Source organism: Alligator mississippiensis, chromosome 10, assembly GCF_030867095.1.
Source record: "Alligator mississippiensis isolate rAllMis1 chromosome 10, rAllMis1, whole genome shotgun sequence".
Lineage (NCBI taxonomy): Eukaryota > Metazoa > Chordata > Crocodylia > Alligatoridae > Alligator > Alligator mississippiensis.
Window position 1 is genome coordinate 41,717,627 of NC_081833.1, and position 12,720 is coordinate 41,730,346.

General features: G+C 44.5%; 1 protein-coding gene across 2 annotated transcripts in view; it reads right to left on the minus strand.

Annotated features, from left to right (window-relative positions):
* Positions 1-12,720, minus strand: part of GNAO1 (G protein subunit alpha o1) — a 383,823-nt gene that overhangs the window by 12,526 nt on the left and 358,577 nt on the right. For both annotated transcript variants that reach the window (XM_019497281.2, XM_019497280.2), the window contains exon 7: positions 5,527-5,680. In XM_019497281.2, the coding sequence (XP_019352826.1) occupies positions 5,527-5,680 (154 nt within the window). The remainder of the gene's footprint in view (positions 1-5,526; positions 5,681-12,720) is intronic.

Sequence of the window (12,720 nt, forward strand, 5' to 3'; positions counted from 1 at the left end):
GTCCAGAAGAACACCCTTCAGACTACTTTAAAAGACTCTGTAAAGCTATACACCAGTATGGAAACATGGACCCTGAGACACCTGCCACTTTGCCTGTGTTAAGACTTGTATTCATAAGTCAGGCTAGCGAAGATATTAGAAAGAAGCTCCAACATGACACTGAGGGTGTTGAAAGTAAATCCATGGCAGAAATCTTAGCCATTGCTACAAAAACTTTTAATGGAAGGGAAGAAAAAAGGAAGAAAGAAAAACAAAAGATGCAGAAGAACCAGTCTTTTGAAATCATAAAGCTGTCCGCAGCTTACTTCTCTGCACAATTAGATCCAGTGGCAAAGGGGCGAGTAGGCTGCCTTCGCGCAGTGGCAGCAGCTGCAACAATAGTCGAGAAAGCCCAGGAATTAGTCCTCAGATACCCCCTTATCAGAAAGGCTCCACACACAGTAGCCCTCCTCCTCCTCCTCCAGAAAAATACTCAACAGTTTTCTCATCAGAGAATGAACAAATAAGAAACCACACTTTTAATGGCCACAAACCTGGTCATAGAGAGATGCAATACCCTGAATCTGGCTACCTTATTACCTCTACCCAGCAACAGTAAACCAGACTCCCACGATTGCCTTCAAGTTGCAGCATTTTCAGACAAACCCAGGGCAGATCTCAGTGACTTATCCTTAAACAATCCTGACTTAATTTTTTATGTAAATAGCTCTTTAAAAATAGTCAACGGAGTTAAAAAAACGGGGTATGCAGTAGTAACTCCATTTGAAGTACTTGAAACTGAACCACTGCCTGAGCAGTTGGGAGCGGTAGCGGACTGTGGCTTCCAGCTTGTGCCGTGCCCTGGTCCCTCACCAGGCTGCTTTTGTTTTTTCTCAGCGTGAAATGCCGAAAGTTTTTGCACGTGTACTATGAGACAGGGAAGAGTAGAACTGCTCGTTTCTCAAGAGCTATATAGCATGTTAGACATAATGTGTATTACTACGAAAGTGTTTGTCACGGTGTGAAGTTCTAAATGTCCTAAAATAGTTTCTCTTTAGTAAGATTGATAGTTTTTTTTACTTTCTGTACCTGATTGTTTGTAAAATAAAGTAGCTAAAAAAAAATAAAATATAGCAATTGCCGGACGGGAGGATAGTGCTACCTAAAACAGCCCTTAAACCTTATCTACAACAACTTCACCAAAGCAAGCATATAAATTGCAAAAAACTTGCTGCTATCACTAATAGACTGTTCTACGCACCTGGAGTCTACCAGGAAGCAAAAAGGCTTTTAAAACACTGCAGTATATGCAAAAGTTTACTATCAAGAGAAAAATCAGGACCCGCTGGAGCCCACCCCTGGGCTTATACTCCCTTTAAAGGACTACAAATAGATTTTGCAGATATGCCTAAAGACAATGGGTACAAAAACCTCCTAGTAATTATTGACCAACTCACGAGGTGGGTAGAAGCCTTCCTCACCAGAAGAGCTACAGCATAACAAGTAGTAAAAATACTCCTTAACAAAATTATACGCAGGTTTAGTCCTCCACATATCATTGAAAGCAATCAAGGATCACATTTTACTGCTAACTTAAATAAAACACTGACTAGCTGCCTAGGAATAGAATGGAAATTCCTTACCCCTTAGCACCCAGAAAGCTCAGGACAAGTAGAAAGAATGAATCAGACCCTGAAACAAAAATTAGAAAGCTATGTGCTGAGAGCAGGTTAAAATGGACTAAGACTCTCCCACTGGCCCTTATGTCCATCAGATTCACCCCCAGGAGAAAACTAAAGCTCAGCCGTTATGAGCTGCTGTTTAGACAACCTGTTCCCCAAAATTCCCCCTTACTACCGGCTCACACTTCTTCTCTTTTAGGCAATGAAGGACTCACCTCTTGTATTTTATCTCTACAGTCTCAGTTAAAATCTCTCCATAGGTATACTGCTTTAAGCCAACCGTTACCTGCCGATGTCCCAGCACATTGCATCCAGCCTGGAGACTGGGTGTATGTGAAAACTTAGAAATGGTCTCCCCTTGAACCTAAATGGCAAGGACCGTATCAAATCCTCCTCACCTCCCACACCGTCGTAAAAGTAGCAGAAAAAGACAACTGGATTCATTATACTCGTACAAAGAAGACAGAAGTTTCACCAGAGCTCAGGATCAGCTCCAACACAAGCTTCCCTAACCTGGAAAAGGGGAAGCCAGAAGAAGACGACTGCGGACTTCGCGGGAGCACCGCATGCCCATCTGACCGCGACAAGGGTGAGCCAGAAGCAGACAAAAAAATAAAAACAAACACCTCCTGGACCTGCAGCCCATTAGATAATATAAAACTCAAACTAACCAAAGTCCAATAATATACTGTCACCCTTTTGGAGTCCTGCCCAGCCCAAAGAACACCAAACTCCAAGTACTGCATCCTTTAGACACTTTTGGATCAGCTGAAACCAAGCATTTTAAAACTGTAACATGCCCCAGAAGAACAGTTATTAGAGCTGCAGGGTTGTTCATACTGTTTGTGCTGATTTTTGTTATAATATGGCTTTTATAACTATGTTATTTCTAATCTTTCTCTTTGCTGGAGAAATAAGTCTTTTACAGGAGTCAGCTATAGCTACCAGTTGCTACAGATGTACTAATCCTGGCACCCCCAGTTTTCCTGTCTAGATAAGCAATTCAGTCAAACTCTCTGAAATAGACAGAAAAGTCAACATTGCCCGCTGGTATCCTCCCTCACATTGCTGTTGTTCAGCAAAAGTTCAAGTATTTACTTACGGAACAAAATATTGTGTAAAGCCTAGCCCCACCCAGTTTTCAGACAATTTGCAGAGTCTCCTCAGGCTAAGGCTACTCTTAAACCTACTGTTGCCCATATCTCTGATAACAATATGTACCTCCAATACACTGAGAGAGCCGCTAAAGCAGAAAACCAAAATAACTGTTAAGTGTGCAGTTATTTTCCTCTCCACACCCAAGGAGGAATTCCCATGACTCCTATCCCCTTGGGCTCCATCGAGTCACTTTTAAATCCCTCTAATAACCAAGCTTGGGACCAAAGTCAGCAGGAGTTCCTTTTAGTAAAGCCTGTTGTTGAAGATTGGTGTTTTTATGTAAACTGCTCAGTATCAGACTGCATCAATTTAGGCACCAGCATATGTCACCACTATTTTACTAGTTTAATTGGTGGAGACTGGCGTAATAATGATACAGCAACTCCTACCTATTGCAGCTCTTACAATGATTTCTACAGCGGCAAAAATTTAACCAAGGGCAATAATCCTATCTGCACCCCCATCTCCTTTTTAAATAATACCTTGTAGTATTGTTTGTACACTAATACCTCCCAGGGACAATGCTTCTTCAATGAAACTGCAAATCCTTCCTTTAAATCAAAGGGTAAGCACGGAGTACTAAAACTAGAAAACGGTAGCTGAATACCTCCTAAGTATTCAAACCTCGCTGCTTTAAAAGGTCAATACTGGGTCTGTGGCTCCCATGCCTATCATAAAATCCCTGCCAAAGGAAAAAATATCTGCTATCCAGCAATGCTAAAACCCTCCTCGTCCTTTGCCACGCACCTTCCACGGGGCAGGTGGCAAAACAAGAAGGATTTGCAAGAAAGCCGTGTATAGTAAACAAATATAAAAAAACCTCCACTTACCAAAGGAGTATTACTCGGGTGTTCTTTAGCAGGTATACTCCCGGGAATAGGCACTGCGTGCCTTGGAAGATTTACACTAAGCCTCCAAGCTGTGATAGAAATCATGGCTCACGAATTCAGCAAAGGTCACAAAGACCTCTTGAAGGCTGTTGCTGCCTTGGCTGACACCCAAGAAGAACTCCGACAAATGGTAATTCAAAACCGTATAGCCCTTAATTTTCTCCTTGCTGCTCAAGGGGGAGCTTGTGCAGTTATCAGACCAGAATGTTGTGTATGGGTTAACAGCTCTTTTACCATAGTACAAACCCACCTCAATGCAGCTGTACATATCCAAAAAGCCGAAGATGTAGCTAAAATCCCCAAAGATGCATCTCTTAACTGGCTTACTAACTGGTTCTCTTCCCTTACAGGATGGCTTAGACCTTTTACGCTAAGTATAATTGAAATAGTTATAACTATAGTCTGCCTGTTATGTTGTTTTCAGTGTTTATGCTCTCTAGGACAACAGTTTATGCAAAGGCAAGTAAAAATGTATGGTCAGTTTGTACAAATATCCAGCAATATTCATCAAAACCTAACCCCACAGGAATTTGAATACCTAAAAGTGTGTTCCAAAATTCCCTCTGGAAAATTGGAACAAAGGGGGGACTGTGGTGAGCATGTTTGTTATTACCCTGAAATAAAATAGTTTTCTGATAGCATACTGTTAGGTTAACAATAATTTAGATTATTAAAAAGTATTAGCTTTACAGCTGAATACAAGGCATGACCTGTGGCCTAGCAATGTTACTGACCACAAGGCAGAATAATAGCTAAGCCTTTGCTTATGTTAAGTAATCATTTTAACTGTGTTAACCGTTTTCTGAGTAAAATGCAGCAAGTGAATCTGTGTCTGTGTGCTGTAAAATCAGCTACAGCAAGGAACAAGATAAGACAAAGAAGCCATTGTTCTAAGTACAGTGATCGTGTCCTTAAGAAGTATCTACCACTGTGCAAGTTCTTGCTAACGTATCATAATGTTACTGTTACTTAACTTTTAGCTTTTAGAAAGTGCTAGTTCAGCTTAATAGAAATATGCTGTTATGAAGATTTGTAAAGCACCGCCCAAGTATTGCTTTTGTTAACCCTGTAGTCGTGCCTTGTTGTAAAAAGTATAAAAGAACGCCCCACCCTTTAGGGGGGGCCATTTTGCCTCTTTGCTGGCTTAATGGTCATTGCTCGAGCAAATATACTGCAGTAAAACTTCACCCGTGTTGTCTGGTCCCTATACAGCTAGACAACGAACTCCAGGGAATTTTCTCCCATGACATGCTTAATTTTATTACTCTGAGTTGTCTGATTTCAGTTGGACTACTCAAGAAGGTAAGAGGTAAATTTGTGCATACATGTGGGGCCTGATTTACCTTCTGACAGTGTTGTCCTCTCTTTTGAGGGTGTGTATGGGTACACACCCAGGTTATGGACCTTGCAATCAACATTTGGGGAGCAGGCCTCAAAAATTAAAATTACTTAATATTTCAAGGGTAGGTCCAGGTGCAAATTTGATTGTAAGTACACAACAGAGGAGAGAGAACACTTCCACTACTACTATAGTAAAGATGATGGTATCATTCCATTCAGTGTTCATATGGTACCCTGAGGTCCTCTGGTTATACTCTCCATTGACAACACATCACCATTCAGGGTTACCTGAACAGTAACTGTACACAAGCCATCTTCTATCAATGCTAATGGCCACACACTTTCATGGCCCCATATAATTTTCAGAGCATGTTGAATGTGTTGCTTCTCATTGTTACCCTGTTGTTGCATGGCCACTTTTTTGCCTCTTGCTTCCTGACCCTTCAGGCTCAATTGTCCCCAGGTGTAACACATACCTGTATATTCAGGGAAACAGATGGTCAGAGGTGATTTCTTGATCTTCTCAGCAAATAGATCTTTCTTGTTGAGGAAGAGAATGATGGAGGTATCAATGAAGAATTTGTTGTTACAGATGGAGTCGAAGAGCATGAGAGACTCATGCATGCGGTTCTGTAGCAGGAAGCATGTCAGAAAGGAAAAGAAAGGGACAGGCATACAGAGAAAGGGAGAGAGTTAGATTTAGGAAAGAGAAATTTTTCTAAATCAAATTTTGAGAAATGGTTAGAAAGCAAATTTTCTGAGGACAAATATAACGAGACAGTTACAAAGGACAAGGAGAGATTTGTATTCTCCTCAGATCAAATATGCTTGGAGTTAATTGGATAGCTTTCAACAGAACAGAATCCCAGTACAATATGCAGAACAGCCACAAAACCTGACATGATGCCACAACCTATGCTGGAACCTAGATCTGCCATTCTTAAGTCTCATTCCCAGTGGCCAATACATGAAGCTTCAAAGAAAGTTGAAAAGCCACCGCTATATCTCTGTCCACTTATGTACTGCTAAACTTCTAGAGTACATGTGCTAAGCTTGGGGGTTGTGGAAGGGGAAAATACTTTTTTTGACACCTGCAGTCATCAATTGGTGCCTCAAAGCATGCCACTTCCATTATTCTCTTCCTAATAATAAATCTGGACTGAACAATAACGTAGGCCCTTTCTCACTCCATGAAAATAATTTTATCTGCTGAAATCATGGCAAAGTTCTTCATTAGGCCATAGCATTGCACAGACCCTATGCTACATGGCCCTTCATTTAGACGGAATCATGTAATAGGCACATCACGCAGAGAAAACAAGCTGTAGAACTTGGTTAGTGCATCCTGCATGCTGTGATGAGTCCCCAGTTGCCCTTCCCAGCTGAGCAGTAACTGCTCTGGAATTCACTCTGGAGGGCAACATACTTTCTTAATTTCATGGGGACAGAGCAATAGTGTTGAATCTCACTGTTGCAGGAAGGCCAGATCACAAACTACCTTGGTTCATGGGAAGGGTGTAGGTTTTGGCATATATTGAAGTAGTCCCATGCTACATAAGGTTACACATAGTACTTCAGAATCATTCTGTAAGATTTTAACCTCCCAGCCAGCCTCAGACACATGGCGTTACTCCTGTAACCACTGGGGGGAGAGGGGAAATCCAGTTATGCTAAATAAACCTCATGGTAGCACCCAGAACTTTGAAAGGTGCTATTGTTATTGTGCACCATTGCTCCCTTTGAAGCCCTTCTATTTGTCTTTCAAAACGCATATTAACAGTCAGACTTTCCAGGCATTGCTGAAAATCCCAGGACTGAGGATTCATCATGCTGCAGAGGCAAATGAATGAAACTTCAGTACCCTGGTCATTTTGCATCTTTCCTATGTAATTGCTCTGTTTGTTGGTTCTCCAAGAAACCTAGGTCCCACTTGAGAAGCCATTCGGTGCAAGGTGTCTGATCAAAGGAGGCTTTTAACAAATCTTATGTTTCTCCCAGTAGCTGTGTTAGTGGCATCTCTGAAGCTTCTTAATTAAATGTCCTTCTAATAATTTGATGAGCAGGTCTGAGGTTTTATGATCCAATAGAACTTGTTGCCAGAAAGGGAGAAGAAGGGAGCAGAACTCCCCTCCCCCTCACCAAACAAACCAAAAACAAAAGAGCAGATGAGGTTGATCTTTCTTGAATTAGCTGCCAAAAGCCACAGAACACCATTAGGCTGAACATTTTCCTTTGTTTTATCAGTTACAGTTACAGTTACATTCTATCGTGTTAAATGGCATTGGGGTACACTTGTATGAACAGTTTATACACACAGGTCTTTATAAGAGGAGTGCTCAGAAAGAGGCCACAAAACAGAAAAGAATATATCCTGTACTACAGACACTTTCCAAAATATTATTTTTCTGTCATTGACTTGCTTTTAAAAATAAGCAAAATGTTGTTTACTGTCATCAGAGTTCAAACACAGGCTATAATTTTTATGCCTCTAAATTGCTGGTGCAATTTTGCCCTTTTGATCATTTGTACCTACAAGCACAAAAACAGGAGCCAGTGAATGCCAAGATGAAAATGTTGCCCTTTGACCAATTTATGCAGTATAAGATTGACTATTCTTCGACATTGATTTCTCTTAGCTTGTGGAACAGTATACCAAGTGGATCCTTATTGCCACAGTCATTTAAAACTAACTAAATTGAATCATACAGAACAGCCTTAAGCTTGAAGGAAAGTAGACTAAGAGGAACTGGGTATCATTGACCTCGGGGAGGGGGATGCAATATTTTGTGGGGTTTGATCCTATTAACCTTCCAGAAGAGCAGAACAATGAAATGGGTACCAAAACTTCTGAGATGATTCTCACAGAGTACAAGGTGCCTGGCAGGAATTATGTAAGTAATCTATGAATTTAATGGAAAAATAGCTTTATTAGCTGTCAGTCCCCTAGGATCTGTTACACATTCCCTAAGATGTTTGGTAATAAACCAGCCCTTGCCATCTTGCATGGGGATTTGAAGACTCCCCTCTTCAATAAAATATTGTCCAAAGAACAAGAATAGAAATAAACTTGGAAGCATGCTCCAGTGAAAGAGTCTGTTGTTAATGCAGAAATTAGGATGGAGAACTGACTTGTCCTTCTGGATTTTGTAACCTGCTTGTAGTACCTGGATAACACTGTGATATATGGTCTGGAAATGCTGATAAAGTCCATTTCAAACCTCTGTATTTCTATGAGAGATATAGCAGTTGCTTGAAGGTAAGTACATAGACTCTCTGAAGTTTCTGAAATGTATCTAGACAGATCACTTGTACTTGAAGTGATCTAAAATGACTTTAGGATTAACAACATATAAATTACATCAGAAAGAGATAAAAAGAGAGATCAAGATAAAAGAAATCAGTCAGAGAGGCACTTCAGTGAGAAGAAACTAATGGTCAATTACCGATATACATATATAACCAATAGAATACCGTTACTTATTCTACATTTGCTTCATGTTAGTACTGTGCTTTGAAGATGTATAAGCATTTATATTAATTAATTTATTTACTTCTAGGTATGGCAGTAACCATTGTAATATTCTTACTGTGTTGCATTTCACTTCTGTTCCTGTTGGATATAACTGTCAGCAGCAGTGAAACTAGGAGATGACACTGAAGATATAAATACCTACCGTGTGTAAGATTGTTTTTTTTAAAGATATAGTTGGGACATAGTTTCCTTTCAAAGAGAAAGAGGCTGCTGCATCTTTTGAAAATCACTTCCTGTTGCTGTGCTTTGTTGAATGGGAATATATGTATATATGGGAATATAATAATATTATATGGTAATATAGCGGAAGTAATCTAGTGGAAGTTTCCCAACCACAAGCCCTGGTTCTCTTGGGAGACTTCAATCACGCTGGGAGGTCAATACAGCAGTGCACAGGCAATCCAGAGTTTTTGGAGAGTGTTGGGGACAACTTCCTGGTGCAAGTGCTGGAGTGGCCAACTAGGGGCCATGCTCTTCTTGACCTGCTGCTTACAAACAGGGATGAATTGGTGGAGAATGTAGTAGTGGATGGCAACTTGGGCATTAGTGACTGCAAGATGATTGATTTCAGGACCCTGAGGAAAGGAAGGATGAGACCAGAAGAGCAAGGACCTTGACCCTTGAAAAGTAGACTTTGACTCGCTCAGGGAACTCATGGGAAGGCTCCCTTGGGAAGCCAGACTGAGAGGGAGAGGAGTCCAGGAGAGTTGGCTGTGCTTTAAAGCAACCTTACTGAGAGTGCAGGAACAAACCATCCCAATGTACAGGAAGACTAGGAAGTATGGGAGAAGACCAGCTTGGCTTGGCAGGGAACATTTCAGTAAGCTAAATCACAAAAATGAAGCTTATAAGTGGAAACTTGGACAAATAACTAGGGAGGAGTATAAGAGCACTGCTTGGGCATGCAGGGATGAAGTCAGGAAGACCAAAGTGCAATTGGGAGTTGCAGCTAGCAAGTGTTGTGAAGGGTAACAAGAAGGGTTTCTACAAGTATGATGGTAGTGCAATAGGCTAGCTGGTGGCAGTTTGGCCTGGGAGTTTTGAAAAGTTCAAAAAGGTGGGGGCGGAGATTTCCTTTTCCCCACCAATCAGGCCCTGGAAAAGGAGAAGTCCTGCCCCTCCTCATCCAGGTGCCAGGTAGGGAAACTGGACCTGAGAGTAGACTCACCTCTCATGTCGCCTGATTGGTCCTAGAGGGATAAAAGGGGAAGTGCACCTAGCCCCAAGAGAGAGGATGACGAGGGGGAAATGGAGAGGAGTCCTGAAGAGCTGGTGACAGCTGGCCAGCGGGGCAGAGTGGTTGCCTTGGAAGAGCCCTGGAGTCTGGGAGCTGCAGGAGGTGGCTCGGCTGATGATTGGAGCCATAGGTGGTGACTTTGGCTTTGGTTGCTCAGCACACAGGCGGTGCACAGTGGATCCCCTGCTGAGCTGCAGGTGCTGGCTTGGGCATCTGTCGCAGGGCACATCAGTGCCTGGCTCCTAAGGAGTGAAAACTGCCTGGGAGAGAGCCCGGGCCGAACATAAGGGGGACAGCTGCGGGTTGCTGGGGCAACTAATGGGAGTCAGCTGGCCAGAAGGGGGCAGGGCCTGGCCCTTATAAAAGCCCAGGGCTGAGGCCAGGCTGGCAGTTCTCTGCCAGCAGCCGGAGAGGCAGGAGCTCACTCAGCCAAGCTATGGGGAGAAGTCTGAGGGGCAAGTACAGCTCATGATAGGCCTGAGAGGATTGGGCACTAAAGGTTTAGCCAGGGGGCTTTATGTTTGTGTTACAGCCAGGAGGCTTGTGTTTGTTTGGCTCTGTTATTACACCCGGAGGCTTGGGTGAGGCTGTAGGGGTTGGAGAAGGCCTCAAGCACAGGGACCCCAGAGAGTGTGGGGTGCCCTAGCGCCAAGAGGGCGCATTATTTGAATAGCGCCAGGGAAGGCGCAGCTCGCACACCAGTGCGTGAGCGACTGGTGGCGAGGAGCGCGGCCAGTGGGTCGCGGGCGCAACCGGTGGGTTGCAGACGGGGGACCGAGACCCCAGATTGCGTGCGGGGTACATAAACCCCAGCCCCAGAGAGGGGCGACTGAGCCCAAGTGGGGGCGTAGGACTTATAGGGACCTGCAGCAGTGTGCGGGGAACCCGACACCCAGGAGGGCGCAGACGCCAGTGAGGGCGCAGTTTATAGGGGCATAGACCCCGGCCCCAGAGAGGGGCGATTGAGCCCAGGTGTGGGCATAGGGAGCTCCAAAAAGGGGGCAGCATAGTGAGTCTCCAGAAGGGGGCAGAAGAGAGATGACAGCACTTACATCTGCGAGGCTTGGGCTGCGGTATTAGGGGAGGTTGGAGCCGCAGAGCGCCCCCCGGCATCGGGGCATTATAATGGGCAGCCTCCCGCTAATTAATTAATTAACATCAAGACGTGGCAGGCGAGAAGGCGGGCGGTTGCCGCAGGAACAGGTGAGCAGACCACAACTTGGCTCGGAAGCGATGCCTGTTACAGCATCTGACCCCCAGCAGGGAGGCTGGGAGCTTAGCATACAGGTGGCACATGGTGGGGACCCAAAGTCCTGAGCCACAGGTGGCGGCTCAGGCATTTGACACCTGGCAGGGAGGCCAGGAGCTCGGCATGCAGGGGCGATGCATGGTGGGTCCTGGAGGGACCAATGCCCCAAGCTGCAGGTGGCAGCTCGGTTTATCCGACCTCGGAGTGAGTCTCTGCAGCTTGGTGTGCAGATAGCACGTGGAGGATCCTGGAGGGACTAGAGCCTGGAGTCAAAAGCAGCTCCCAAGGCACTGATAGCTCAGTGGTAGAGTTCTTGTCTGCCACATAAGTGACCTGGGTTTCATCCCTGGCTAAGGTCCTAGGGGGGTGATTTGCCAGGAACAGGGAATCCCCACTGGATAGAAGGGTTCTCCCCACCTCTTTTGCCCCGACCCTTCCAGCATGCCTGCGCCTCAAATTTTGTGAGCCTGCACCTCAAGCTTTGTTGTTGATTTGCCTCTGGTAGATGTATATGTGTACCTTACCTTGACTGAATCCCCTCTTGCTCTCCTGCACCCATTGCCCTCCCCACATATGTGTCATATCTTAACTCGGTTCTTTTCCTATTAAACCTATATATGGCTAAGTTCCAACTGGTCTTGGCTTTACTCTACTCTCTAGGGGATAGGAGGGGAGAAGCTACCCCTCCCACAGCGCACAAGCACTCACTTAATCCCTTCAATTGGCGAGGGGGTACCTTGTCTGAGTACCGCCTGGCTTACAGTAGCAACAGCAGGATCAGGGAAAGTGTGGGTTCCTTACTGAATGGGTGATGCAACCTTGTGACAGAGGATGAAGAAAAGGCTAAAGTTGTTTGGTTTCAGTTTTCACAGGCAAGGTCAGCTCCCAGACTAGTGCACCAGGCAGCACAGTTTGGGGAGGACGTCATCAGCCCTCAGTGGTGAAAGAACAGGTTAGGGACTACTTAGAAAAGCTGGATGTGTACAAATCCATGGGGCCGGATGGGATACAGCCAAGGGTGCTGAGGGAGTTGGCTGATGTGATTGCAGAGTCGTTGGCCATCATCTTTGAAAACTCGTGGCAATCAAGAGAGGTCCCTGATGATTGGAAAAGGGTAAACATACTGCCCATATTTAAGAAAGGGAAAAAGGAGGAGCCAGGGAACTACAGACCAGTCAGCCTCACCTCAGTCCCTGGGAAAACCATGGAGCAGATCCTCAAGGAATCCATTTCTAAGTAGTTGGAGAAAAGGGTAATTAACAATAATCAGTATGGATTCACCAATGGCACGTCACACCTGACCAACCTGATTGCCTTCTCTGATGAGATGATTGGCTCTGTGGATGTGGGGAGACCAGTGAATGTGGTGTACCTTGATTTTATCAAGGCTTTTGATACAGTCTCCTACAACATTCTTGTAGGCAAGGTAAGGAAGTTCGGGCTGGATGAATGGACTGTAAGGTGGATAAACTGTCTGTTGCATCCAGCTCAGAGGGTCAGAATCAATGGCTCAGTGTCTAGTTGGCAGCCAGCATCAAGTGGAGTGCCCCAGGGGTTGGTCCTGGGGCCGGTTTTGTTCAACGTCTTCATCAATGACCTGGAAGATGGCATAGAGTGCACCCTCAGCATGTTTGCAGATGACACCAAGTTGG